Below are 23719 nucleotides of genomic sequence, written 5' to 3'. Positions count from 1 at the left end.
CTATATTGTGGATACTCGTTTAGTCACTATACATATAATATATTCTAAACAATGCATCGCACTATGTGAGGAAACTTGAGACAATGCATCTAGGTTGCCTATATCAAAGCGAGCAGGTTGCGCATGGTGGTCACTCTGGTGACCGCACTACCGCGCTTCACAAAAATTGTCCCATCCCGTACCCACGTCTCATCGAATTTCTTGTCTTTCTTCAACTTTCTTGCCTTGGCAGCCAGCTCAGAACGCACCTGAGTTAGATCGTCGTTGATGAAGACTTGGGTCGGCGTCCTAGCTGCAGCCCATGCGCGGTCGGGGAGGATCTTCTTAGCATCGGTCTTGGCTAAGGTTTTCTTGCTCCTCATCAGAGCTGACTTGAACCTGTGGGAGGCGAACTTACAAATAATGGCTCTGCTGTAAGTGTCACCTGGTCCCGGTCTCCTCCCAACTCGGTGACTCCTGTCGAGCATGGCGTCGGTGAGCTCGACGCCTACCGCCTTGCCGACAGCCTTGATGACGCTATCAGTATCCTCGCCGTCCAGCTCCGGGACATTGTTGATGCGGATACAGTTCCTCCTGCTGTATTGCTCGAGGTCGTCAACCTTGTCCCGAAGCTGGTCGATCTCGTCGCCCCGCTTCTCCAGCTCGCCCCTGTAGTGCGCCACCTCCGCCTTCAGCTCGCCTAACTCCTTGCGGAACTCGCTGATCACCTGTGCTGCAACTGCTGTCGAGAGGGCCTTCACGAGGTCTGGGTCGCTCAGGAAGGTCTGGAGCTTCTCCTTCAGCCGCTGCTCCTCCTGATTGGCCTTGCCCTTGGGATTGGGTGTGCTGGACGCCATGTCGGGGGTGCCGGTGATGATCGTCTCGTCAGGGTCCGGATCACTGAAGCTATCACTGGGACAGACTCGCTTCTCGGGGTCTTGAAGGGGCGAAGCAAGCCGCTTCGACATCGACAGCTTGGTAAAGTCCGGTTCAACAAGTATCACTCAATGTAGACCTACAACTTCAAAATACTTTTTCCCTGCGCCTGTGCCACAATAACAGCGCAAGCAAGGGTGTGTCTCAAGCGTCATAAACACTAGCACGTGCAATGCATGTTCAACACGAATACAATGCGATGCCGATAACACAGTCCGATATGAACGTAAAACACACCGTTAGTACCAAAGAATGGCCATTTTCACAGCAACCTGGCAACGCAGACAGCACACATATGAAAAAGCATAGTCCAGACACCTTCACATGCCTACCACACGCCTACACAACACCACATTGCACTGCAACTCAACACAATTCACATTTTTTTGCGAGAGCAAACAACAGACGTCCCTACTCATCCGCCATCTTGGTTTTATTAACTTATTTATGTGCTTCATCTCATACTTTTGTTTGGATATTGATTGATTGATTGATTGATTGATTTACTAATGTATTTTTTATATATTTATTTCTTCATCTATTTATTATTATTTTTCTTCAGAAAACCCTACCGTAGGCTCATCCCAAACCAAATCTCCATCCCGACCAGAGCGAGTGAGTACTGCACGTGTTTTCTCCATCAGTCTCTTGCTGTGTACCATTTTCTGTAGATGTCACAGAAATACAGCAGACGGCTTGTCATTCATACTAAGATAGAATAAGATAAGATAAGATAAGATTTCATTTTGTTCTGTGAGGTTACCCTCATGGAAATTGGGACTGCTTTCTACCTGGGGAAAGCAAGCTGCCGTACAGTACGGGGCTACCCTTTTTTTTCCTTCTTTTTTTTAAGCATGCGTGTACTCATGTTTCCAAGTCCTGAGACTCTCGATGTGAACTTGGGTTCTCAGTTATTTTGAGCATGCGTGCACAGGGGGTGTTCAGACACTGGGGGTGTACAGACACAGGGGGTGTTCAGACACAGGGGGTGTTCAGACACAGGGGGTGTTCAGACACAGGGGGTGTACAGACACAGGGGGTGTACAGACACAGGGGGTGAACAGACACAGGGGGTGTTCAGACAAAGGGGGTGTACAGACACAGGGGGTGTACAGACACAGGGGGTGTACAGACACAGGGGGTGTTCAGACACAGGGGGTGTACAGACACAGGGGGTGTTCAGACACAGGGTGTGTACAGATACAGGGGGTGTTCAGACACAGGGGGTGTACAGACACAGGGGGTGTTCAGACACAGGGGGTGTTCAGACACAGGGGGTGTTCAGACACAGGGGGTGTTCAGACACAGGGGGTGTTCAGACACAGGGGGTGTTCAGACACAGGGGGTGTTCAGACACAGGGGATGTACATGAGATGTTCAGACACAGGGGGTGTTCAGACACAGGGGGTGTTCAGACACAGGGGGTGTTCAGACACAGGGGGTGTTCAGACACAGGGTGTGTTCAGACACAGGGAGTGTTCAGACACAGGGGGTGTTCAGACACAGGGGGTGTTGAGACACAGGGGGTTTTGAGACACAGGGGGTGTTGAGACAAAGGGGGTGTTGAGACACAGGGGGTGTTCAGACACAGGGGGTGTACAGACACAGGGGGTGTTCAGGTGTTCTGACACAGGGGGTGTACAGACACAGGGGGTGTTCAGACACAGGGGGTGTTCAGACACTGCGGGTGTTCAGACTCAGGGGGTGTTGAGACACAGGGGGTGTTCAGACACAGGGGGTGTTCAGACACAGGGGGTGTTCAGACACAGGGGGTGTTCAGACACAGGGGGTGTACAGACACAGGGGGTGTTCAGATACAGGGGGTGTACAGACACAGGGGGTGTACAGACACAGGGGGTGTTCAGACACAGGGGGTGTACAAACACAGGGGGTGTACAGACACAGGGGGTATTCAGACACAGGGGGTGTTCAGACACAGAGGGTGCACAGACACAGGGGGTGTTCAGACATAGGGGGTGTACAAAGTCACAGGGGGTGTTCAGACACAGGGGGTGTTCAGACACAGGGGGTGTTCAGACACAGGGGGTGTTCAGACACAGGGGGTGTACAGACACAGGGGGTGTTCAGACACAGGGGGTGTTCAGACACAGGGGGTGTACAGACACAGGGGGTGTTCAGACACAGGGGGTGTACAGACACAGGGGGTGTTCAGACACAGGGGGTGTTCAGACTCATGGGGTGTACAGACACAGGGGGTGTACAGACACAGGGGGTGTTCAGACACAGGCGGTGTTCAGACACAGGGGGTGTACAGACACAGAGGGTGTTCAGATACAGGGGGTGTTCAGACACAGGGGGTGTACAGACACAGGGGGTGTTCAGACACAGGGGGTGTTCAGACACAGGGGGTGTTCAAACACAGGGGGTGTTCAGACACAGGGGGTGTACAGACACAGGGGGTGTTCAGATACAGGGGGTGTACAGACACAGGGGGTGTTCAGACACAGGGGGTGTTCAGACACAGGGGGATGCTGAAGGAATTTTATTTTTTTAGGTCAATCGGAGGCCTCTTGTGGAAGATAACAAGGTAAAAAAAACACGGATGGGGGGTGGGTGGGGGGGTTCCGGGCACCCAGGAACCCCCCCCCCCTAGGTCCGCCCCTGGGGTGTACAGACACAGGGGGTGTTCAGACACAGGGGGTGTACAGACACAGGGGGTGTTCAGACACAGGGGGTGTTCAGACACAGGGGGTGTACAGACACAGGGGGTGTTCAGACACAGGGGTTGTTCAGACACAGGGGGTGTTCTGACACAGGGGGTGTACAGACACAGGGGGTGTTCAGACACAGGGGGTGTTCAGACACAGGGGGTGTACAGACACAGGGGGTGTTCAGACACAGGGGGTGTTCAGACACAGGGGGTGTTCAGACACAGGGGGTGTTCAGACACAGGGGGTGTTCAGACACAGGGGGTGTTCAGACACAGGTGGTGCTCAGACACAGGGGGTGTACAGACACAGGGGATGTACAGACACAGGGGGTGTTCAGACACAGGGGGTGTACAGACACAGGGGGTGTACAGACACAGGGGGTGTTCAGACACAGGGGGTGTACAGACACAGGGGGTGTACAGACACAGGGGGTGTACAGACACAGGGGGTGTTCAGACACAGGGGGTGTTCAAACACAGGGGGTGTTCAGACACAGGGGGTGATCAGACACAGAGGGTGTTCAGACACAGGGGGTGTACAGACACAGGGGGTGTTCAGACACAGGGGGTGTACAGACACAGGGGGTACAGACACAGGGGGTGTTCAGACACAGGGGGTGTACAGACACAGGGGGTGTACAGACACAGGGGGTGTTGAGACACAGGGGGTGTTGAGACACAGGGGGTGTTCAGACACAGGGGGTGTACAGACACAGGGGGTGTTCAGACACAGGGGGTGTACAGACACAGGGGGTGTTGAGACACAGGGGGTGTTGAGACACAGGGGGTGTTCAGACACAGGGGGTGTTCAGACACAGGGGGTGTTCAGACACAGGGGGTGTTCAGATACATGGGGTGTACAAACACAGGGGGTGTACAGACACAGGGGGTATTCAGACACAGGGGGTGTTCAGACACAGAGGGTGCACAGACACAGGGGGTGTTCAGACATAGGGGGTGTACAAAGTCACAGGGGGTGTTCAGACACAGGGGGTGTTCAGACACAGGGGGTGTTCAGACACAGGGGGTGTACAGACACAGGGGGTGTTCAGACACAGGGGGTGTTCAGACACAGGGGGTGTTCAGACTCATGGGGTGTACAGACACAGGGGGTGTACAGACACAGGGGGTGTACAGACACAGGGGGTGTTCAGACACAGGCGGTGTTCAAACACAGGGGGTGTTCAGACACAGGGGGTGTACAGACACAGGGGGTGTTCAGATACAGGGGGTGTTCAGACACAGGGGGTGTACAGACACAGGGGTTGTTCAGACACAGGGGGTGTTCAGACACAGGGGGTGTTCAAACACAGGGGGTGTTCAGACACAGGGGGTGTACAGACACAGGGGGTGTTCAGATACAGGGGGTGTTCAGACACAGGGGGTGTTCAGACACAGGGGGTGTTCAGACACAGGGGGATGCTGAATGAATTTTATTTTTTTAGGTCAATCGGAGGCCTCTCGTGGAAGATAACAAGGTAAAAAAAAACACGGATGGGGGGTGGGGGGGGGGGGGTTCCGGGCACCCAGGAACCCCCCCCCCTAGGTCCGCCCCTGGGGTGTACAGACACAGGGGGTGTTCAGACACAGGGGGTGTACAGACACAGGGGGTGTTCAGACACAGGGGGTGTTCAGACATAGAGGGTGTTCAGACACAGGGGGTGTTCAGACACAGGGGGTGTTCAGACACAGGGGGTGTACAGACACAGGGGGTGTTCAGACACAGAGGGTGTTCAGAAACAGGGGGTGTTCAGACACAGGGGGTGTACAGACACAGGGGGTGTTCAGACACAGGGGGTGTTCAAACACAGGGGGTGTTCAGACACAGGGGGTGTTCAGACACAGGGGGTGCACAGACACAGCGGGTGTTCAGACACAGGGGGTGTTCAGACACAGGGGGTGTTCAGACACAGGGAGTGTTAAGACACAGGGGGTGTTCAGACACAGGGGGTGTTCAGACACAGAGGGTGTACAGACACAGGGGATGTTCAGACACAGAGGGTGTTCAGACACAGGGGGTGTTCAGACACAGGGGGTGTACAGACACAGGGGGTGTACAGACACAGAGGGTGTTCAGACACAGGGGGTGTTCAGACACAGGGAGTGTTCAGACACAGGGGGTGTTCAGACACAGGGGGTGTTCAGACACAGGGGGTGTTCAGACACAGGGGGTGTTCAGACACAGGGGGTGTTCAGACACAGGGGGTGTACAGACACAGGGGGTGTTCAGACACAGGGGGTGTTCAGACACAGGGGGTGTTCAGACACAGGGGGTGTACAGACACAGGGGGTGTTCAGACACAGGAGGTGTTCCGACACAGGGGGTGTTCAGACACAGGGGGTGTTCAGACACAGGGGGTGTTCAGACACAGGGGGTGTTCAGACACAGGGGGTGTTCAGACACAGAGTGTGTTCAGACACAGGGGGTGTTCAGACACAGGGGGTGTTCAGACACAGGGGGTGTACAGACACAGGGGGTGTTCAGACACAGGGGGATGTACAGACACAGGGGGTGTACAGACACAGCGGGTGTTCAGACACAGGGGGTGTTCAGACACAGGGGGTGTTCAGACACAGGGGGTGTACAGACACAGGGGGTGTTCAGACACAGGGGGTGTTCAGACACAGGGGGTGTTCAGACACAGGGGGTGTTCAGACACAGGGGGTGTACAGACACAGGGGGTGTTCAGACACAGGAGGTGTTCCGACACAGGGGGTGTTCAGACACAGGGGATGTTCAGACACAGGGGGTGTTCAGACACAGGGGGTGTACAGACACAGGGGGTGTTCAGACACAGGGGGTGTTCAGACACAGGGGGTGTACAGACACAGGGGGTGTTCAGACACAGGGGGTGTTCAAACACAGGGGGTGTTCAGACACAGGGGGTGTACAGACACAGGGGGTGTTCAGATACAGGGGGTGTTCAGACACAGGGGGTGTACAGACACAGGGGGTGTTCAGACACAGGGGGTGTTCAGACACAGGGGGTGTTCAGACACAGGGGGTGTTCAGACACAGGGGATGTACATGAGATGTTCAGACACAGGGGGTGTTCAGACACAGGGGGTGTTCAGACACAGGGGGTGTTCAGACACAGGGGGTGTTCAGACACAGGGGGTGTTTAGACACAGGGGGTGTACAGACACAGGGGTTGTACAGACACAGGGGGTGTTCAGACACAGGGGATGTACAGACACAGGGGGTGTACAGACACAGGGGGTGTACAGACACAGGGGGTGTTCAGACACAGGGGGTGTTCTGACACAGAGGGTGCACAGACACAGGGGGTGTTCAGACACAGGGGGTGTTGAGACACAGGGGGTGTTGAGACACAGGGGGTGTTGAGACACAGGGGGTGTTCAGACACAGGGGGTGTTCAGACACAGGGGGTGTTCAGACACAGGGGGTGTACAGTCACAGGGGGTGTTGAGACACAGGGGGTGTTGAGACACAGGGGGTGTTGAGACACAGGGGGTGTTGAGACACAGGGGGTGTTGAGACACAGGGGGTGTTGAGACACAGGGGGTGTTCAGACACAGGGGGTGTTCAGACACAGGGGGTGTACAGACACAGGGGGTGTTCAGGTGTTCTGACACAGGGGGTGTACAGACACAGGGGGTGTTCAGACACAGGGGGTGTTCAGACACTGCGGGTGTTCAGACTCAGGGGGTGTTGAGACACAGGGGGTGTTCAGACACAGGGGGTGTTCAGACACAGGGGGTGTTCAGACACAGGGGGTGTACAGACACAGGGGGTGTTCAGACACAGGGGGTGTACAGACACAGGGGGTGTACAGACACAGGGGGTGTTCAGACACAGGGGGTGTACAAACACAGGGGGTGTACAGACACAGGGGGTATTCAGACACAGGGGGTGTTCAGACACAGAGGGTGCACAGACACAGGGGGTGTTCAGACATAGGGGGTGTACAAAGTCACAGGGGGTGTTCAGACACAGGGGGTGTTCAGACACAGGGGGTGTTCAGACACAGGGGGTGTTCAGACACAGGGGGTGTACAGACACAGGGGGTGTTCAGACACAGGGGGTGTTCAGACACAGGGGGTGTTCAGACTCATGGGGTGTACAGACACAGGGGGTGTACAGACACAGGGGGTGTTCAGACACAGGCGGTGTTCAAACACAGGGGGTGTTCAGACACAGGGGGTGTACAGACACAGAGGATGTTCAGATACAGGGGGTGTTCAGACACAGGGGGTGTACAGACACAGGGGGTGTTGAGACACAGGGGGTGTTCAGACACAGGGGGTGTTCAAACACAGGGGATGTTCAGACACAGGGGGTGTACAGACACAGGGGGTGTTCAGATACAGGGGGTGTACAGACACAGGGGGTGTACAGACACAGGGGGATGCTGAAGGAATTTTATTTTTTTAGGTCAATCGGAGGCCTCTCGTGGAAGATAACAAGGTAAAAAAAACACGGATGGGGGGTGGGTGGGGGGGTTCCGGGCACCCAGGAACCCCCCCCCCCCTAGGTCCGCCCCTGGGGTGTACAGACACAGGGGGTGTTCAGACACAGGGGGTGTACAGACACAGGGGGTGTTCAGACACAGGGGGTGTTCAGACACAGGGGTTGTACAGACACAGGGGGTGTTCAGACACAGGGGGTGTTCAGACACAGGGGGTGTTCTGACACAGGGGGTGTACAGACACAGGGGGTGTTCAGACACAGGGGGTGTTCAGACACAGGGGGTGTACAGACACAGGGGATGTTCAGACACAGGGGGTGTTCAGACACAGGGGGTGTACAGGGGATGTTCAGACACAGGGGGTGTTCAGACACAGGGGGTGTTCAGACACAGGGGGTGTTCAGACACAGGGGGTGTTCAGACACAGGGGGTGTACAGGGGATGTTCAGACACAGGGGGTGTTCAGACACAGGTGGTGCTCAGACACAGGGGGTGTACAGACACAGGGGGTGTTCAGACACAGGGGGTGTTCAGACTCAGGGGGTGTTCAGATACATGGGGTGTACCGACACAGGGGATGTACAGACACAGGGGGTGTTCAGACACAGGGGGTGTACAGACACAGGGGGTGTACAGACACAGGGAGTGTTCAGACACAGAGGGTGTACAGACACAGGGAGTGTTCAGACACAGGGGGTGTACAGACACAGGGGGTGTACAGACACAGGGGGTGTTCAGACACAGGGGGTGTTCAAACACAGGGGGTGTTCAGACACAGGGGGTGTTCAGACACAGAGGGTGTTCAGACACAGGGGGTGTACAGACACAGGGGGTGTTCAGACACAGGGGGTGTACAGACACAGGGCGTACAGACACAGGGGGTGTTCAGACACAGGGGGTGTACAGACACAGGGGGTGTACAGACATAGGGGGTGTTGAGACACAGGGGGTGTTGAGACACAGGGGGTGTTCAGACACAGGGGGTGTACAGACACAGGGGGTGTTGAGACACAGGGGGTGTTGAGACACAGGGGGTGTTCAGACACAGGGGGTGTTCAGACACAGGGGGTGTACAGACACAGGGGGTGTTCAGACACAGGGGGTGTTCAGACACAGGGGATGTTCAGACACAGGGTGTGTACAGACACAGGGAGTGTTCAGACACAGGGAGTGTTCAGACACAGAGGGTGTACAGACACAGGGGGTGTTCAGACACAGGGGGTGTTCAGACACAGGGGGTGTTCAGATACATGGGGTGTACAAACACAGGGGGTGTACAGACACAGGGGGTATTCAGACACAGGGGGTGTTCAGACACAGAGGGTGCACAGACACAGGGGGTGTTCAGACATAGGGGGTGTACAAAGTCACAGGGGGTGTTCAGACACAGGGGGTGTTCAGACACAGGGGGTGTTCAGACACAGGGGGTGTTCAGACACAGGGGGTGTTCAGACACAGGGGGTGTACAAACACAGGGGGTGTTCAGACACAGGGGGTGTTCAGACACAGGGGGTGTTCAGACTCATGGGGTGTACAGACACAGGGGGTGTTCAGACACAGGGGGTGTTCAGACACAGGGGGTGTACAGACACAGGGGGTGTTCAGACACAGGGGGTGTTCAGACACAGGGGGTGTTCAGACTCATGGGGTGTACAGACACAGGGGGTGTACAGACACAGGGGGTGTACAGAGACAGGGGGTGTTCAGACACAGGGGGTGTTCAGACACAGGGGGTGTTCAAACACAGGGGGTGTTCAAACACAGGGGGTGTACAGATACAGGGGGTGTTCAGATACAGGGGGTGTACAGACACAGGGGGTGTTCAGACACAGGGGGTGTTCAGACACAGGGGGATGCTGAAGGAATTTTATTTTTTTAGGTCAATCGGAGGCCTCTCGTGGAAGATAACAAGGTAAAAAAAAACACGGATGGGGGGTGGGGGGGGGGGTTCCGGGCACCCAGGAACCCCCCCCCCCCCTAGGTCCGCCCCTGGGGTGTACAGACACAGGGGGTGTTCAGACACAGGGGGTGTACAGACACAGGGGGTGTTCAGACACAGGGGGTGTTCAGACACAGGGGGTGTACAGACACAGGGGGTGTTCAGACACAGGGGGTGTTCAGACACAGGGGGTGTTCTGACACAGGGGGTGTACAGACACAGGGGGTGTTCAGACACAGGGGGTGTTCAAACACAGGGGGTGTTCAGACACAGGGGGTGTACAGACACAGGGGGAGTTCAGATACAGGGGGTGTTCAGACACAGGGGGTGTACAGACACAGGGGGTGTTCAGACACAGGGGGTGTTCAGACACAGGGGGTGTTCAGACACAGGGGGTGTTCAGACACAGGGGGTGTACAGGGGGTGTTCAGACACAGGGGGTGTACAGGGGATGTTCAGACACAGGGGATGTTCAGACACAGGTGGTGTTCAGACACAGGGGGTGTACAGACACAGGGGGTGTTCAGACACAGGGGGTGTTCAGACACAGGGGGTGTTCAGACACAGGGTGTGTTCAGACACAGGGTGTGTTCAGACACAGGGGGTGTTCAGATACATGGGGTGTACCGACACAGGGGATGTACAGACACAGGGGGTGTTCAGACACAGGGGGTGTACAGACACAGGGGGTGTTCAGACACAAGGGGTGTATAGACACAGGGGGTGTACAGACACAGGGGGTGTACAGACACAGGGGGTGTACATGCAGACACAGGGGGTGTTCAGACACAGGGGGTGTTCAGACACAGGGGGTGTTCAGACACAGGGGGTGTTCAGACACAGGGGGTGTACAGACACAGGGGGTGTACAGACACAGGGGGTGTTCAGACACAGGGGGTGTACAGACACAGGGGTACAGACACAGGGGGTGTTCAGACACAGGGGGTGTACAGACACAGGGGGTGTACAGACACAGGGGGTGTTGAGACACAGGGGGTGTTGAGACACAGGGGGTGTTCAGACACAGGGGGTGTACAGACACAGGGGGTGTTCAGACACAGGGGGTGTACAGACACAGGGGGTGTTCAGACACAGGGGGTGTTCAGACACAGGGGGTGTTCAGACACATGGGGTGTACAGACACAGGGGGTGTTGAGACACAGGGGGTGTTGAGACACAGGGGGTGTTGAGACACAGGGGGTGTTCAGACACAGGGGGTGTTGAGACACAGGGGGTGTTGAGACACAGGGGGTGTTGAGACACAGGGGTGTTTAGACACAGGGGTGTGTTGAGACACAGGGGGTGTTGAGACACAGGGGGTGTTGAGACACAGGGGGTGTTGAGACACAGGGGGTGTTGAGACACAGGGGGTGTTCAGACACAGGGTGTGTACAGACACAGGGGGTGTTCAGACACAGGGGGTGTTCAGACACAGGGGGTGTTGAGACACAGGGGTGTTCAGACACAGGGGGTGTTCAGACACAGGGGGTGTACAGACACTGGGGGTGTACAGACACAGGGGGTGTACAGACACAGGGGGTGTTGAGACACAGGGGGTGTTGAGACACAGGGAGTGTTCAGACACAGGGGGTGTTCAGACACAGGGGGTGTTCAGACACAGGGGGTGTTCAGACACAGGGGGTGTACAGACACAGGGGGTGTACAGACACAGGGGGTGTACAGACACAGGGGGTGTTCAGACACAGGGGGTGTCCAGACACAGGGGGTGTACAGACACAGGGGGTGTACAGACACAGGGGGTGTTCAGACACAGGGGGTGTTCAGACACAGGGGGTGTACAGACACAGGGGGTGTTCAGACACAGGGGGTGTTCAGACACAGGGGGTGTACAGACACAGGGGGTGTTCAGACACAGGGGGTGTTCAGACACAGGGGGTGTTCAGACACAGGGGGTGTACAGACACAGGGGGTGTTGAGACACAGGGGGTGTTGAGACACAGGGAGTGTTCAGACACAGGGGGTGTTCAGACACAGGGGGTGTTCAGACACAGGGGGTGTTCAGACACAGGGGGTGTACAGACACAGGGGGTGTACAGACTCAGGGGGTGTACAGACACAGGGGGTGTTCAGACACAGGGGGTGTTCAGACACAGGGGGTGTTCAGACACAGGGGGTGTTCAGACACAGGGGGTGTACAGACACAGGGGGTGTTCAGACACAGGGGGTGTACAGACGCAGGGGGTGTTCAGACACCGAGGAGAGTCTGCACAAAGTGGACTGTGGGAAATAAATCTCTCGCCAAACGAGGGGATCAAACCCATGCCGACAGAGACAACTGGTATTGAAGCCAGCGCCGATACCGACTGAGCTATTTCCTTTAGAGCAAAGGTATACTTTTATCCCCGCGTACGCTAGTACTAGGGCTCAGCAGACTTTAATTGTGTGTCTGTCTTTCTCCACTTAACAGCTTATTGCTGGGAAACTACTGGGCGCAGTTCGTTCAAAAGTTGATATACTAACTTGATAATAGGTCCGATTGATCGTATTAAAACTTCATAATGTTACCTGGGACCTAAATGCGAAATAAACCACAAAAACGACTTGGCCGTAGGAGGAGTTCACACCGGCGGGGCAACACGCAGCCATTGACCTGATAGAACAGCCGAACGCGTCACACAAAAATACGTCATGACAAAGTTACACGCAAAGCGAAAGAGACTTTGACGTCATTTACTTTTGTTCGGAATTTTCCGTCTGTTCCTAGCTTGTCTCGGTCGTGTAGGTACAGAGTTTGCTTCTGCAATCATTGTGTTCGTGTTGATGACGGCTTCATAAGACAAAATAATAAGCGAATCTATCGTGAGGAAGACGTTTATGTACAAATCACCGAACCCAACCCATTTTTTAGGGTGCGTATCGCTGCATTTTTCTGAAGAATAAACTGCATGTGGTTAATTTCATCCGTTTAAAGGTGGTCGTCTACATTTTGACTTTTTTCCAATAATCTTATGGTTAGATTTCGCTAAAAAGTTATTTCAGATTATGAATGAACCATGGGGCAAAAAGTTACAGATTTTTTTTTTATATACTGTTCAAAAAAAGAAACGCATAGTTGCTACTTGCCAAATTTGTTTTATTTTTCGAAAAAATTAACAGAAAATCCAATATTTAGATTATTTGTTTGAAATTTGGTAGGGACACAGTTGAATGCACACACAGTTCATTTGCATCTTCAAATCAATCAGACAATCAATACGATTGGGTGCCGAGGCTGTCAAGTCAGTAGGGGGTGTGACTGCCTTGAGCAGCAACAACTGCCCGGCACCTTCTGGGCATGGACTGGATCAGATGCCGGATATCTTGCTGTGGGATGGTGTCCCACTCCTCCTGAAGTGCCTGCAATAGATCGCGGTGATTTGCCGGCGCTTCTTCTCGCCTGCGCACACGTCTGTCCAATCCATCCCAGAGGTGTTCTATCGGGTTCATGTCTGGCGACATGGATGGCCAGGGAAGCACCTGGACATGGTGGTCGGTGAGGAACTGGGTGGTGAGTCGTGCTGTGTGCGGGCGAGCGTTGTCCTGCTGGAATATGGCATCCTGGTCAGCCAGAAGAGGAAGGGCGTGTGGGCGCAGAATTTCCTCCACGTATCGCTGGGCAGTTATGCGCCCTTGGACGTGCACCAGGGTGCTCCTTCCAGCGGTATTGATCGCCCCCCCCCCCCCCCCCACACCATGACGCCTCCACCACCATGAACGGGTGCCTCATCCACACAGTTGGGCGCGTAACGTTCGTTTACTCTCCGGTAGACCCTCCTCCGACCATCATGTCGCTGGATCAGGAAGTAGGACTCGTCGCTGAACCACACGTGTCTCCAGTGATTCCGGACGGTCCAGCGAAGGTGCTGGTTGCTCCACTGCACTCGGTTCTGGCGATGGCGGCGGGTGAGGACAGCTCCTCTGTGAGGTCTGCGAGCTCTCAAACCAGCTTCATGCAGGCGGTTCCGCACGGTCTGGTCCGATAATCGGTGTGGCCCGGGGAGAGCCTGGACAGAAGATGAGGCCGACAGGAAACGATTCCGGAGGTGGCGGAGCCGTATGAAGCGGTCGTGAGCAGCAGTTGTCGCCCTTGGTCTTCCCGCTCGTGGCAAGTCAGCAACGGAGCCAGTGGCTTGAAACCTGACCCACAGTCTACTGATGGTGCTCTGGGACACGTGGAAGTGCCTGGCGATTGCACTTTGACTTTGGCCTGCTTGTAAACGACCCAATGCAATTTGGCGGTCTTCTCTGCTCAATCGGGCCATCTTTCGTCGCTGAATTGTCGTCTGATTTCTTTGTGGCGAACAATCCGCTTTTATGGGTTTTGGAAGACATGGTGAGAGCTCAATATTCCCCGAGTTTCACGAGATTACACTGAAGCATGACGACTGGTCATGCCAAATGAGCAATTTTGACATTGTAGCCACTGATAACGCATGCGTCACGTGCAGAGCTCACTTGTGGCAATGGACGAAAGGTCGACGACCAGATAAACATTTTCTGCAGTTTGGTGGATATCCTTGTAGCCATATAACTAAATTAACCAAATATTACAAGCTATGCGTTTCTTTTTTTGAACAGTATATGTAAACAAAGTTTTTATTTTGGGGGAGCGTGACTCACGCTTCCAATGTTTACTTTTCTGTTTTCTGAGACCATGTGCTTTGCCTAAAAATATCGACCAATCAAATTATTAGCGGCGCATGCGCAAAGAGTCATTTACGGTCCAAAGATGTCTGCCATCTTGCGCCAGTTACGTAAAAAGCAAAATTGTGATCGATCAGGGCGGCATAGGTCTGAATGTGTACATTTGGGGGACCAGAAACAACCCTGAGATGCAGCGAAGTTGGAATTAGGCGCCAAATTCAACCGGCAAGTGGCAAAAACACTATGATGCTCATTGAAAGTTACGTCGGGGGTGTGTTCAAAGTACTTTTAGCAAAATCGCAAGCAGGACAAAGCCATGGGAGTTTTTCCTGTGGAAGAGCATGCTGAAACGGAATGTAAGTATAAATTTTGACATTACACCCAACCTTTACTTTGATCTTCCATTAAATTTACTTGTATATTGAATTCAAACCTAGTTGTTACGTTTCACAGTTCTGAAACAAAGCGTGTACGTACATTACCATTTCACTGTAGGCTGAAAGTGAAAGGGCGCGTCCGAACATTTCATACTCAAAGGCGGTTTGAAATCGTAAACCGGGCTTATTTTTAGATCTGGTTTTTACATTATGTATTCCTCCAAACGTTTTCCTTTTCTCAGCTAGTGTCGTGTCGTGGTGTTTGTCGTGGGAAAGGGAGGGGGGGGGGAGTTGCATTTTCAGTGGCCGATTCTACTTCGGACAGATCAAGCTCATCCAGATGAATAGAACTAAAATGTCACATTTTTTTTAGAATCTTATAGATCTGTTCTTAGTTTTTACGGTATGGCTTCAGCTACATTCCGTCCGGAAAAAAAAAAGATTCTCTTCAGAGATTCATGATACTATTCAGTTTTAACCACCACGTTTTTACATTGTGTGATTAAATGATAAGGTGACGTGCATCTTCACGCTGTCGCGCGCGCGCGTGTGTGTGTGTAAGGGGGGGGGGGGGATATGTCTGTCTGTGCTCTGTGATTTCAACATAAATTGTGTGTATTCAACAGTAACGTTGCACATTGCAGATCTGTGCGCCAGGAATGTGGACAAGAAAGCCGCAGTTTGAGCAAAGATCCAACGGTAAGCTATTTTATTCGAAAGCTGTTTTATTCGAAGACAGCGAGTCCGTTTGTAAGCAAGCTTTTATGATGTTCCTGTACACAACCTTCATCGATGCTACAGGGATACGTGGTTCAAGTTTTTAACATTGAAACTGTGTGTGTGTGTATACGTGTACGTGTACGTGTGTGTGTGGGTGGGAGAGAGAGAGAAAGAGAGAGAGAGACTGTCTGTGTGTGTGTGTGTGTGTGTCTGTGTCTGTGTGTGTGTGTGTGTGTGTGTGTTCGCTCTGAAAAAACGAGAACACGCTAAAATAAACATCGTATTTGGTCAAGGTATCAGAAATATTTAGTATATGCAGCTAGCTGCATATTTTGCGAATGGTGAAGGGTAACATTTTTTTTTCTCATAGCCTTTATTCATCAAGCTGACAGTGACAACATAATAAGGGAACACAGACAAATTAAATAACATATCCACAATTACTATAACAACAAATGCAAGCGGACCAATAGTTGCAACGAACTTCAGGCTAAATAACATCAAAAAGAAAGGACCAGGGGAAAAAGAGAGATCACACGTATCTAAGAAAACAGCGGTAACCATTTGTATGTCCGAATGCATCATTAAAACCACGATATCCACATCTTGCCTGTTCTTAGTGTCATGCAATCATGAGTAGCAAGTGGTGTAAAAATTGAGAGACACAGAAAGGCACAGTCGTTCCCATGAAAACTTTTGGCTCACCATCTCAGATTTAGACAAGATTGTACATGAACAAAGACTTAGATTCGACAACCTGGCTGCTTCATGCGCAAAGTGATAATTTATTTTGATGTGTTATCATCACAGATTCCTGCTTGTGTTCGTTCACAAATCAGTCAATAAAAAACAATCACAAACTGCACCCAGGCTGATTAGTTGATGTGTTTAGCGATGGTCTTTTCAGGCCTGGTCTGTTCTGAGACTGTAAATCGAATAGTTTACTCGGGAAGGACTGAACCTTTCACATCAATATTCAACAAAAACCAACAAAACCTTTGAAAAACACATACAAGAAGGGGGGAAAAATTAATCGCTCTATGTTTTACTACAGAACTGAAGGAGCAATGGTTAAGAGTGAGGGGGTAGGTATGCAAATACAAGTGGGTAGATTTGTGAACCATCTGTGTGCCCGCTAGGTGGAAAACGTCCATGGCATCCATGGAAGAATACATCGCTGCTCTGCCGATTCAGGATGAAGTCATGTCCAAGCCATTGTCCTGCAAGAAAAAACACGTCATTTTTAGTCCATATATGCATTTCCGTGACTAAGCTTTGGTTTAATCATCGGCCTGATAATGATGACCTAGAAGCAATAGATTTGTTATCAAAAACAATTGGGGGGGGGGGGGGGGTGGTGGAGGTGGAGAGGTGGAGGTTGGGAGGGGGGTGTGTGTGTTGTAATTAGTTGTTTTCAAACCCTTCGGACAGATACTGATGCGCCGGAGACATAGCAAAAATGTTCGGGGATGCATAATCTTGCGATCAGATGTGTAAGATGGTGATTGTTCTACACTACTCGTCATAAAAAAACTTCACAGATGCGTTTGAGGGCAGATCTTTATGATGAGGCCGTTTATCGTAAAACCAATTACATGTATATGACTGGAAAGGCCTTTTATGCCCCTAACTTATTCAGAAAACAGATTGAGTTTACATGACGTAGTGTCGATACAGTGAAACCTACAACACAAACACACCCCAAAATCAAATTCGTAAAATCAAGGTTCCCGCGTTAAAATTGACAACAAATCAGAACTGCTAAAACAAAACATGTTTAGCATGTTCTTAGACAAAACAATCAAATTTGCATCCAAATCAATAAGTTTTGTTCACATATCTATCTTGTCTAACATGGACGCTATGGCATGCTGAGCGGTGTAGGTGTCAATCCTCTCAGAAGGCATAAAAGGCAGTTTTTGAAGACGTTTTAGCGGGTAATGAGACAAAAAATGGTACATTTGAGTAACTCGCTAACGCATTGCCTTCAAACTTTCGGAGAGTTGTGCTAACACATGTTGTAAAGTACTTTCGGAATTTCAAGTAATTTGAGACATTAGGTCTGCTGTTATTTGTCATGTCAGAGACAGTTCTTAAATTGACGATAGGATTTTGCTGAATCATTGAACAAATTTTATTTTTTGAAATCTTCAAGAACAATGACAGATGCGCCACATACTCAAATTTCATGTACATATTTTATCAGACATGGGTGGTATGAGGATTTCAACACGAAAGTAGTTTTTTTAAGAAGTTGACTCATTCAGAGCGCTGAGCGCAAATGTCGGCCTACGCATAGCAAAGCTCACTGCCGACACGCTTTACTGATCAATGGCTCTTGAAAAAGCATTTTCCAAAAATGTGTGTGTGCGTTTAAACAAGTGCGCTTTGAACAGCCATTGGTGAAACTGTATTAAATTTAAGGGTAAATTGAAGCTCTCATTTTTCCAAATGCATGCTAAATCTTTTTTCTTTTTTTTTTTTCCTGTTCAATCGGACAGGGTAGATCTTTATTTTTAAAAATCTTTCTGGGATGTCGCATAACAGCAGAACTAATACCTCACATGACTTGAGATTTCGTGTGTACTTTACGACATGTGTTAACACAAATCTCCGAAAGTTTGAAGGCAATGCGTTTACCATTCTTTGTCTTATTACCCGCTAAAATGGCTTCAAAAACTGCCTTTTATGCCTGCAGAGAATATTGACACCTACACCGCTCAGCATGCCATAGCGTCCATGTTAGACAAGATATGTGAACAACACATATTGATTTGGATGCAGATTTGATTGTGTGAGCAAGAGTGACCCTGGTTTTTACATTTAGTCAAGTTTTGACTAAATGTTTTAACGTTGAGGGGGGAATCGAGACGAGGGTCGTGGTGTATGTGCGTGTGTGTGTCTGTGTGTCTGTGTGTGTGTGTGTGTGTAGAGCGATTCAGACTAAACTACTGGACCGATCTTTATGAAATTTGACATGAGAGTTCCTGGGTATGAAATCCCCGAACGGTTTTTTCATTTTTTTGATAAATGTCTTTGATGACGTCATATCCGGCTTTTCGTGAAAGTTGAGGCGGCACTGTCACGCCCTCATTTTTCAACCAAATTGGTTGAAATTTTGGTCAAATAATATTCGACGAAGCCCGGACTTCGGTATTGCATTTCAGCGTGGTGGCTTAAAAATTAATTAATGACTTTGGTCATTAAAAATCTGAAAATTGTAAAAAAATAATAAAAATTTATAAAACGATCCAAATTTACGTTCATCTTATTTTCCATCATTTTCGGATTCCAAAAACATATAAATATGTTATATTTGGATTAAAAACAAGCTCTGAAAATTAAATATATAAAAATTGTTATCAAAATTAAATTGTCGAAATCAATTTAAAAACACTTTCATCTTATTCCTTGTCGGTTCCTGATTCCAAAAACATATAGATATGATATGTTTGGATTAAAAACACGCTCAGAAAGTTAAAACAAAGAGAGGTACAGAAAAGCGTGCTATCCTTCTTAGCGCAACTACTACCCCGCTCTTCTTGTCAATTTCACTGCCTTTGCCATGAGCGGTGGACTGACGATGCTACGAGTATACGGTCTTGCTGAAAAATGGCATTGCGTTCAGTTTCATTCTGTGAGTTCGACAGCTACTTGACTAAATGTTGTATTTTCGCCTTACGCGACTTGTTTTTTATATTTAGTCAAGTTTTGACTAAATATTTTAACATCGAGGGGGAATCGAAACGAGGGTCGTGGTGTATGTGCGTGTGTGTGTCTGTGTGTGTGTGTGTGTGTGTGTGTGTGTAGAGCGATTCAGACTAAACTACTGGACCGATCTTTATGAAATTTGACATGAGAGTTCCTGGGTATGAAATCCCCGAACGTTTTTTTCATTTTTTTGATAAATGTCTTTGATGACGTCATATCCGGCTTTTCGTGAAAGTTGAGGCGGCACTGTCACGCCCTCATTTTTCAACCAAATTGGTTGAAATTTTGGTCAAGTAATTTTCGACGAAGTCCGGACTTCGGTATTGCATTTCAGCTTGGTGGCTTAAAAATTAATTAATGACTTTGGTCATTAAAAATCTGAAAATTGTAAAAAAAAAAAAAAATTTATAAAACGATCCAAATTTACGTTTATCTTATGTTCCATCATTTGCTGATTCCAAAAACATATAAATATGTTATATTCGGATTAAAAACAAGCTCTGAAAATTAAATATATAAAAATTATTATCAAATTTTTTTTTCGAAATCAATTTAAAACCACTTTCATCTTATTTGGTTCCTGATTCCAAAAACATATAGATATGATATGTTTGGATTAAAAACACGCTCAGAAAGTTAAAACGAAGAGAGGTACAGAAAAGCGTGCTATCCTTCTCAGCGCAACGAATACCCCGCTCTTCTTGTCAATTCCACGGGCACTGCCTTTGCCACGGGCGGTGGAGTGACGATGCTACGAGTATACGGTCTTGCTGCGTTGCGTTGCGTTCAGTTTCATTCTGTGAGTTCGACAGCTACTTGACTAAATATTGTATTTTCGCCTTTCGCGACTTGTTATTATCTCAAATTGAAGAACAACTCATTTTTTGCCCACACAAATTGATTTGGTTCAGCTGTTGTGCCTAACAGTGTTGTTTTGCCATTTTGAAGAAGACTGGGTGACAGGGTGACCCCCCAAAAATGCAACCCTCAAAAATGCTAATAACTTCTACATCTGTTGACCGAATCACTTTATATTTGGGGGACATAAACTTCAGCTACCGTGACACTTTCACAAAAGGGCAATGTTGTAGATCAAATTGTCAGACTTTTGTGCTATTTCAAAAAAAGTTGCCAAGATGTGGAAGGGTCATGCATAGGCTGAAGTTTATGTCCCCCAAATATAAAGTGATTCGGTCAACAGATGTAGAAGTTATGAGCATTTTTGAGGGTTGCATTTTTTTAAGGTAACCCTGTATTTGCCAAAAAATCAGCCTGACTGGGCCATTTCTACTTTAGTATTACGAAGTGAATTTCCAGGATGTTGTTATAACATTTAAAGATTAATAACTGAAACAGGACACATTTCTAAAGATTTCATATAACGATTATCCGCCCTACCCTGACACGCCCATCACTTTTCAATTGTTGTTTTTTTCATCATAATGTTAATGCATAATTACGGCACATCATAGTCGAGTCATGCACAACTTATGGCGATTAACAGCAGTGTGCTAACATTTTTGAAACTGTTTCAGATTTTTAAGTACTATTTTTGTAATTACAGGTCTTTGACGGGTGGTTATCAACCTCCCTTACCCTATCTTGGTAGTGGTGACAAACACACCTGGAAGGACATGTGGCTGCACTTGAAGTAGGCTCCTCTGGGAAGGATCCTCTGTTAAGGTTGCAGGCCATGCCCAAAACCGGGGATGGGAGCCACTCAGCAATGGACAGGACCAGCTCCCCCGCGGTCATCTCGTTAATCATGTTCTGACCAACACAGTTAAAAGTCCTATTGTCATGAAATAATGTAATGCATTCAAATTTGTATCCATTTTATCTGTTTTAATAGATGTAGTATTATGAAACAAGTGGCATATAGATATAATTATAAGCCATGCGCACTTGACCGGCATTCATGAAACTTTGTGGAATTATCATCCCATATCTCAGGCCAATGTACACCAAATTTGAAGTAAGTTGCAGAAGTAATTCATGAGTTATCAGCATTGTAATGGGTGGCATTTAAAATAAAAATAAAAATTGTGGGGGGGGGGTTACTTTGTACTTGTGTGTGTGTGTGTGCTTTATGCATTCAGATGTATAGATATGTAAGAGTGTATGCATTAAATAAGTTGGCATATAATTACAATTCTTTTGTTAATAAATTGTGTCTCGACTGATTGATGGGATTGTCGATTTTGTAAGTATCCTTTTAAACTTTTAAACAGCAAACGGAAGTATAGTGTGTCACCACCCCCCCCCCTCCTCTCTCTCTCTCTCTCTCTCTCTCTCTCTCTCTCTCTCTCTCTCTCTCTCTCTCTCTCTCTCTCTCTCATATGCACACACACAAACACACACACACACACACACACACACACACACACACACGCATTTACAATATACAGCCCATACTTGAATAACTGGGATTAACATAAGCACTCAAGCAATAACAGAGAGAAGAAATCTTCAAACCATTACATTTGTAACTACACAAACTCACTGTAAGTGTAAGACTAAGAGACTGGATCTTTCTTCCCGATAACTCTTCAGTCTTGGCGGCAGCTTCTTGAGCTGTCTCTGTGTCCTTGATTCCCTTTGACGTCCCCGATTGCGCTGCCAAACAATGTAACACTGCCGCACCTGCTGGCCCTGCCCTGCCTCTTCTGACCGGTGGAGACGATGTTTAGCTCAGAGTTGAGACATGAGATAAGCGTACTTTGTTCGACCTGAGTATCGAAAATAAATGGACAGCTTTTACAGAAAAAAAAGAAACAACAAAACAAACGTGTTAAAAGACACAGTCTAAGAAATGGACAAACGGTTATACTTGACGGACATGAATCATAAGTGAATAAAATACGTGGCTTATACCTACCATGCAATACAGTACAGTATTAGTTTATTTATGCCATAAGGGGCAAATGTATAATGAGTTACACGTTTGGCATTTGTAAGAACTATAAATGCATACATGAATCGTCTAAAACATGATCAGGTATAAGAAAACAAACACGTACAGATACTCCGATTCACTCAATCACTCGTACTACCACGTGAATGTCACACACACGCGCACGCACGTACGTACACACACACACGCACATACACACACACACACATCCACAGACATACGCACGCACATTTTACACATGTATGCACACACACACGCACATTTTACACACATAGCCTACGGCACACACATAGACCTAAGAAATACAAAAATAAAAACCAGCTGCATTCTAAGATTCGACCGGAGAATCTAGATCTCTGATTCAACTGATTCAGTTAGATCTGTAGTTGTTAGTCTTGCAGGAAAATCAATGGCGATTCTGACATCGATGTTGCGGGTAGTAGTCTACATAAACTCATTAACAAGTCGCTTAAGGCGAAAATACAATATTTAGTCAAGTAGCTGTCGAACTCACAGAATGAAACTGAACGCAATGCCATTTTTCAGCAAGACCGTATACTCGTAGCATCGTCAGTCCACCGCTCATGGCAAAGGCAGTGAAATTGACAAGAAGAGCGGGGTAGTAGTTGCGCTAAGAAGGATAGCACGCTTTTCTGTACCTCTCTTTGTTTTAACTTTCTGAGCGTGTTTTTAATCCAAACATATCATATCTATATGTTTTTGGAATCAGGAACCGACAAGGAATAAGATGAAAGTGTTTTTAAATTGATTTCGACAATTTAATTTTGATAATAATTTTTATATATTTAATTTTCAGAGCTTGTTTTTAATCCGAATATAACATATTTATATGTTTTTGGAATCAGCAAATGATGGAGAATAAGATAAACGTAAATTTGGATCGTTTTATAAATTTTTATTTTTTTTTACAATTTTCAGATTTTTAATGACCAAAGTCATTAATTAATTTTTAAGCCACCAAGCTGAAATGCAATACCGAAGTCCGGGCTTCGTCGAAGATTACTTGACCAAAATTTTAACCAATTTGGTTGAAAAATGAGGGCGTGACAGTGCCGCCTCAACTTTCACGAAAAGCCGGATATGACGTCATCAAAGACATTTATCAAAAAAATGAAAAAAACCGTTCGGGGATTTCATACCCAGGAACTCTCATGTCAAATTTCATAAAGATCGGTCTAGTAGTTTAGTCTGAATCGCTCTACACACACACACAGACACACACACACACGCACACACACACGCACGCACATACACCACGACCCTCGTTTCGATTCCCCCTCGATGTTAAAATATTTAGTCAAAACTTGACTAAATATAAAAATGAAAGCACACAAATCAAGGACTCTTGTTGGAAAATACAATAGTTTTTGATTCCGA

At 48.7% G+C, this 23719-nt stretch overlaps 1 protein-coding gene and 1 long non-coding RNA gene across 3 annotated transcripts in view; both read left to right on the top strand.

Annotated features, from left to right (window-relative positions):
• LOC138980485 (NXPE family member 4-like) overlaps window positions 1–23719 on the top strand; it is a 46141-nt gene that overhangs the window by 15135 nt on the left and 7287 nt on the right. For both annotated transcript variants that reach the window (XM_070353366.1, XM_070353367.1), the window contains exon 5: window positions 1478–1530. In XM_070353366.1, coding sequence (XP_070209467.1) covers window positions 1478–1530 — 53 coding nt within the window. The remainder of the gene's footprint in view (window positions 1–1477; window positions 1531–23719) is intronic.
• Window positions 14659–21110, top strand: LOC138980486 (uncharacterized). The gene is made up of 3 exons (XR_011460348.1): window positions 14659–14955; window positions 15621–15675; window positions 20972–21110. It is a non-coding gene; the product is annotated as an uncharacterized lncRNA (long non-coding RNA).

The sequence above is a fragment of the Littorina saxatilis genome, linkage group LG11, assembly GCF_037325665.1.
Source record: "Littorina saxatilis isolate snail1 linkage group LG11, US_GU_Lsax_2.0, whole genome shotgun sequence".
NCBI classification, from domain to species: Eukaryota; Metazoa; Mollusca; class Gastropoda; order Littorinimorpha; family Littorinidae; genus Littorina; species Littorina saxatilis.
The sequence above is the reverse complement of the archived record's forward strand: the minus strand, read 5'-3'. Positions and strand labels throughout refer to the sequence as shown.